Raw genomic sequence first — 6,703 nt, 5'->3', positions numbered from 1 at the left:
ATGTCCCCACCAATATCCAGCGATTATTGAATTGTTCCCACCAATAATTTGATCTCTTCGAGTAAAGAAAAACAAACCCGATAGAAAGAAGAAAAAAAAAACGATCTGTCAATGTCTCATTCACCCAGCGGAGCAGAAAGAGTTAAATTACATTCTCTCCTACATCATGTGACTAATATGGCCAATGTGATTAGCTGTGCCTTTCAGGGAGCTCTGTTTAGTTTTAGCAGCGGCAAGCCTGCGCTGCAAGGACATGCAAGGAGGAGAGGAGGACGGCAGCAAAAAGGAAGAACCTGGCTATAAAAAAGTATTTTTCAAAGAAACCTGTAAGATTCTTTACAAATCCTACCATGTGGATTCATGGATTTTTTTTTCACATTCTGTCTCTCACAGTTGAAGTGTACCTCTGGTGCAAATTACTGACCTCTGTCATCATTTTAAGTGGGGGAACTTGCACAATCGGTGGCTGACTAAATACTTTTTTGCCCCACTGTATGTCCTATTTGTCAGGTGTCAGAAGAACCAACACAGAGAGTAATGGTGACACAAGATCACAGGTGAAATTGGATGATGACTTGTTGGTTCATGACTGTATTTGAAGCACATGTGTGACTGCATGTATGTGGAATGTCTCACTGTTATTCATCAGGTGACAGAGGCAGCTCTGCCATGTTGTAGCTCAGAGGTGAAGAGGCGAGGTCACAGGTGACTGACTGATGTTTTGGTGCTATAGATTAACTAGTATTTATTATCACGACAGTTGTTAGGCTGCTGATGTAAATTGATTCTTTAGTGTACATTTGACAAAGAATCTGAATTGACATTTCTCACTTTTTATATGGCACAAATCAATGTGTTATTTTATCAGGTGGCAATATGTCCTAGTGCAGTCAGAGGGGAAGAGCCAGGGCCAAAGGTGAGAATCAGAATCAGAATCAGAATACTTTATTGATCCCTGGGGGAAATTAAGCACAGAATAATAATTTTAATCTCAGGATAAAATGCAGGTACTGAGGATGAAAGAAGCTTCAGTGCTCTCAGAAGACTAAAAACATGGCTAAGGTCAACAATGACTCAAATGAGATTAAACAATGCTGCTGTATGTCCACCAGGACATACTGGACAGTATAGATGTAAAACCAATATGCCAGCAGTTTATCTCAGTTAACGAGAGGAGAAGGCATGTGTTTGGCTGCTTCACATACACTGTAAAACCCAATAAGTTAATTTTACTCAAAACTTTTGGTGAAACTGATTACATAAAATATTTTAAGTAACTAAAACTTAAAAATAAAAGTTAAATAAACACACTTTATTTATTAGCTTTAGATAAATATTTTTAAGTACCATTGACAAATGTTTTTATGTTATATCCACATTTTTGGTTTAGTACTCTCTACTTGATATTTTGAGTTTCAAGTACAAATCTAGCTCAAGTAACTTTAAGGAATTAATTTTTAGTTTCAAAATGTTAACCATTTTAAGCTAATACAACTCAAAAATTTAAAATACAAATGCTTGTAATATCCAAATCTACTGTGTTTTGAATTTGATATAAAAAAAAAGTGCCCAAAATAATTACACTTGTAAAAACATAAGACAGAAAATATAAATTCAAGTTACAAATTTATTGAGTTACTTTAACACATAGCCTTTCTAACAAAAAGCCCAAAGACATAAATCCACCACATTTTATAGGGAATAATGTCGGAAATTTTGGCACAAGGTTACAATATTAGAAATAAAGAATTTCACAACATGTTTTAAGAGTATTCAAATTTGATTAACACATGAGTATGGCCTTTTTATTAAAAAACAAACAAAAGGAAAAGAAAATCCTGCATTATTAGGTGGGAAAACCGAATGAAAGTTATAGTATAGTGCAGCTAATACACTGAAATATAATTGTTAACCTTTTTAATATGCCAATACTGTGGTTATGCAAAATGCACATTTGTAGAGTGCAATCACAGTCTCAACAACAAAGCAATAAAACATTAAATAGAAAAATACTTCTTTAGAGACATAAAACAAAGTGTTATAAACCTCCTTAGTGCCTTATGTCAGTTATGAATAGTTCAGGAGGAACGTTCCTTACGTGACATTCAAGATCCCACCTAGAAGCCAGAAATGTAGTGAGATTGTCCTTCATTTTCTCTATAGATTTACAGTTATCTAACTAAAAACACAATCAAAATCAACTAAAAACACAAGTGATGATGGGGGAAAAAATAAATTAATAAAATAAAAATCACCCCTTTTACTTTGGATGTGGCTTTTAGATAATGAAGTATGAAACAGAGTCTGCAAAGATTTCTTTATTCTATTCTCTCTTTAAAAAAAAAAAAAAAAAAAAAAAAACTTATCCAGACTTGGAAACATGATAAACTGAATTACTTGCTTTAACAGGCACTTGAGGGCTGTGTAAGAACCCTGGACATTATTCTGCTGCCAAAAGATCATTTTTAAGACTCAGCACTTTGGGCTTCAACTTCCCACCCTCCAGACCCATCAAAACGTTCTGAATGAAGTCAAAAATGTTGGCCAAACATTTTGGGTAGCTTAGGTGCAGGGCGTAGGTCAGTCCAAATATCACTAGAAATGCATCAGCCAGGGTGGTGAAAACAATGATCATGTTACCCTCGACCAAAACTGCAGTCTTCTCAGGGCAGAAGAATGTTGCATCGCTGGAATTGGCTCTGATCAGGACTCGTCCAAGTGGCACTTCACTAATATCTGGTCTATCAGAATGCATCATCTACAGAAAACAAAATTACTTCATGTTAGTGCATTCAAATTCAAATTTTATTTGTCACGTACACAGTCATACACAGTACGATATGCAGTGAAATGCTTGGACAACTGCTCGTGACCTAAAGAAAACAAAAAAAGGAAAAGGCTATGAATAAGATAGGAAATAAATATGAAAAATTAAAAAGGGAAATAAATATGAAAAATTAAAAAGGGTAAATTTTACTAGGAAGGAATAAAATATAAATTAAGGTTAAAAATGAAATAACTGTACAACACAAATTAGAATGAAGGGTAAATTTAACTGGGAAAGAATATTTTATTTTATGGGAAATCTTGGCAGCATCATTAGGAAACGCATGCGGCGTGCGACTGACGAACAACGACCACTGAAACAGGAACCCCCCACACATATAAATTAAAGTTGAATTTCTCTTAGTTTCATCTATACAAGTCACATTTCTGGATTATTACTAGCTCAGAAATCAATTGTTTGAACAACAAAAAAGCCACAACACACCAAAGATTTGAGAAAACAAACTGACAAAAATAGTACTTTTAGTAAAGCAAAGTCATACCTCTTCGTAGCAATAACAACAGAAAGTCAATAGGAGTTATATATTTTTTTCATTTGTACAGTGATGTATGGTTGGGCTAGGAACATTATAGAAGGTCTACACACATTAAAAACATGTAGTGTTTCCATTATGTGACATGGACACTGTTGTAGACAGATCCAAGCATGGAGATGCTTCTCAAACTGTCAAAGTGTCATAATGTTTTGAGAAATCTAAACAAGGATGCTACTAAGATATTGTTCACAACTTTGTCCAAAACTTACATCCCATGTTTTGATGAAGGTACAGGTGTCTTCGTACAAATAGGCAGAGAGGGCATGAAGCACACCAGCACTTTGGGCATGGATATCAGCTTGTTCCTACATCACAAGAAAATTTTTATTTTAAATTATTGGCTAACCTAGTCAAGAATGGTAATTAAAATTGAAAAATTGATCAAATTAATTAAAGCTCAAAAAACAAGACAAAAACCCACTAACCTGGAGATTATAGCTTCTGAAGAGCTGAGACAGGACATCAGACACGTTCCCTGTGCAAACAGCTTTCTTTCTGAATAAGCTCTGGAGCCGGGGAGCATGTTGATCCAGCACAGCATAAAAGTGGTTTTTCAGGTGAAGGTTTGTAATCCTGTGGAATTCTGCACAGATCTGAACACACATAATTTGTTCAGACAGGCCAGATAACAGGAGTTGATATAAAATACATCTTGTTAGATACATCTATATACATTCTTACCTGGGACTGGGTGTCATATGCTGTGGGAGTGTCTGGTCGGGCGTGGTCCAGGTTCCTGTCATTCGTCCCTGGGGGTGGAGTTGGCCAGCTCATCACCTGTTGTCAATCTCCGGGGCTCCACCTAGAGGGTTTTTAAGCCGGCACGGCCTGCCACTCCTCGCCAGTTCATCCTGCTACCATCTGTGGTAAACTCGCCCTCCTCTGAGCTCTGACTCTGTATATCTGGACCATGGGTTAATGTGTTTTTGTTTCCTGTATTCTTCAGATTCACCACCCGTCGCACTCATCAGTAGTGCTGGTTTGGTCTCCACACCTCTTCAACCTGAGCCTGAGGTTGGGAAGAGTCCCACAGCTCTGGAAAACCTCCTGTGTTGTACCAGTGCCAAAGACTTCACGCCCCAAGGACCTCAACAGCTACAGGCCGGTGGCTCTGACATCCCACCTGATGAAGACCCTGGAGCGGTTGGTCCTGGCTCAGCTTCGGCGCCTAATAAGCTCATCACTGGACCCACTTCAGTTTGCCTACCAGCCTGGCATTGGAGCGGATGATGCCGTCATTCACCTCCTACATCGTTCCCTCGCTCACCTGGAGACCGCTGGAAGCACTGTGAGAATCATGTTCTTTGATTTCTCCAGTGCCTTCAACACCATTCTTCCCTCGGTTCTAAAGGACAAGCTGGTGAACTCTGGAGTGGACCATCACCTCACTACCTGGATCCTGGACTACCTCACCGACCGACCACAGTATGTGAGGACTCAGGGCTGTGTGTCGGACAGGGTCGTCTGCAGTACTGGGGCCCCACAGGGAACGGTTCTGGCTCTGTTCCTCTTCACCATCTACACTGCAGACTTCCCCCACAATTCCACCCAGTGCTTCCTGCAGAAGTTCTCTGATGACTCTGCAATAGTCGGCCTCATCACTGATGGGGACGACAAGGAGTACAGAGGTCTGACCCAAGACTTTGTGGACTGGTGCCAGCTGAACTACCTCCAGATCAACGCCAGTAAAACCAAGGAACTGGTGGTAGACTTCCGCAGGCACAAGCATTCTCCACTGCAACCACTGAACATCCAACGTATGGACATTGAGGCTGTGGACAGCTACAGGTACCTTGGTGTTCATCTGAACAATAGACTGGACTGGACTCATAACTCAGACGCCCTCTACAGGAAAGGGCAGAGCAGGCTGTACCTGCTGCGGAGACTCAGGTCGTTTGGAGTGGAGGGCACACTCCTGAAGAAATTCTATGACTCTGTTGTGGCTTCTGCTATCTTTTATGGCGTGGTCTGCTGGGGCGGCAGCATCTCTGCTGGGGACAGGAAGAGACTGAACAGGGTGATCCGAAGGGCCAGCTCTGTTCTAGGATGCCCTCTGGACCCAGTGGAGGTGATGAGTGACAGGAGAACAGCGGCTAAGCTGTCATCCCTGATGGACAACATCTCCCACCCCATGCAGCAGACTGTGACAGCACTGAGCAGCTCCTTCAGTGGGAGACTGCGGTGTGGGACGGAGAGATTTCGCAGGTCTTTCCTCCCCACTGCTGTCAGACTCCATAATAAAGACTTTAACTGATCAAGCACACACATCCATACATATGCAATAATACTAAGTGCAATAATCCTTTCTGTCATCGTTGTATTTTTACTCAGTTGTATATAGTATTTGTATTTGTATTCTATTTTTATCTTATTGTATATTTATTTTATTTTATTCTACTGTATATAGTATTTTATTTTATTCTATTCTGTACAGTTGTGTACTGTATTTATTCTTATTGTATTCTAATTTTTGCCTCATAACTTTTGCACTGTCCACTTCCTGCTGTGACAAAACAAATTTCCCACGTGTGGGACTAATAAAGGTTATCTTATCTTATCTTATCTTATCTTATTCTGTTCTTCCGTCTGCTCTGAACCCGAGGATTATATACTCCACTTCTCCTCAGCCTGCCCTTCAGTCCGTATTCTCCACCTCCTTGGAATCTGGACCGGACTCTCCACACTCTTGACCCTCTCTGGAATACTCCCACGGCAGCCCTTTTCCCGCCTAATAACTAGGGTCTCCAAGTAAGCCCAAGACTATCCACTGGCACTCCGTACCTCTGTCCCTTACTCGTTTTTTTCCATTCAGTAACATCTCTCTCCTGTGTTTACAGAAGTTCCCGTTAGAGTTCTCCCCGTGCTCTACGCCGGTCTCTCCGCCCACGGATTTCCCTTAGTTTCTGCGTATGGTTTCTGTTAAACCCAGTTCTGTTCACGTTTTGTTCTTTTCAATAAATTATACACAGTTCGAAGCAAATTGAGTCTGCTCTTGAGTCCACCGCATTCTCGCCCGTGACAGAACGAACTGGCCACTTATGGACTCAGCGGACCCAATTCGCGCCGCCATTAATGAACAGGGCGCGGTGTTAGGACGGCATGAACAGACCTTGACGTCCTTAATGGATCAGTGTAATGCTATCAGTGATAAACAGGAGGAGTTACTTACCCGGTTTTCAGAAATCAGGGAGTCGAATCCACCCATTTTCCCTAGTCAGCCGGAACCGTTGTCTGCACCCGCCTTTGCGCGTCCTGAATCGGCTTATCGGGGCATCTCTTCCCCTCCACCGGAGCCTTTTCACGGAGAGCTGGGGCTGTGT

General features: G+C 40.9%; 1 protein-coding gene across 1 annotated transcript; it reads right to left on the bottom strand.

The window, feature by feature from the left end:
• Positions 1-1,656: 1,656 nt before the first annotated feature.
• LOC146653434 (uncharacterized) lies at positions 1,657-4,602 on the bottom strand. The gene is made up of 4 exons (XM_085429224.1): positions 4,065-4,602; positions 3,809-3,976; positions 3,593-3,688; positions 1,657-2,758 (listed from the first exon to the last, which is right to left on the bottom strand). The coding sequence occupies exons 1-4, from the start codon at positions 4,155-4,157 to the stop codon at positions 2,441-2,443; spliced, it is 675 nt and encodes a 224-aa protein (XP_085285350.1). The 5' UTR covers positions 4,158-4,602; the 3' UTR covers positions 1,657-2,440.
• Between the last annotated feature and the right edge of the window lie 2,101 nt (positions 4,603-6,703).

Source organism: Rhamphochromis longiceps, linkage group LG14 (assembly GCF_057381845.1).
Source record: "Rhamphochromis longiceps isolate RC_006_pf linkage group LG14, R_longiceps_female_GT1.1, whole genome shotgun sequence".
NCBI lineage: Eukaryota > Metazoa > Chordata > Actinopteri > Cichliformes > Cichlidae > Rhamphochromis > Rhamphochromis longiceps.
The sequence above is the reverse complement of the archived record's forward strand: the minus strand, read 5'-3'. Positions and strand labels throughout refer to the sequence as shown.

Coding starts and splice junctions, on each gene's coding strand:
- LOC146653434 (XM_085429224.1), bottom strand. CDS start 4,157: ATGAGCTGGCCAACTCCACCCCCAGGGACGAATGACAGGAACCTGGAC. Junction 3,977..4,064: donor CATATGACACCCAGTCCCAG/GTAAGAATGTAT, acceptor ATGTGTGTTCAG/ATCTGTGCAGAATTCCACAG. Junction 3,689..3,808: donor TCAGAAGCTATAATCTCCAG/GTTAGTGGGTTT, acceptor CTTGTGATGTAG/GAACAAGCTGATATCCATGC.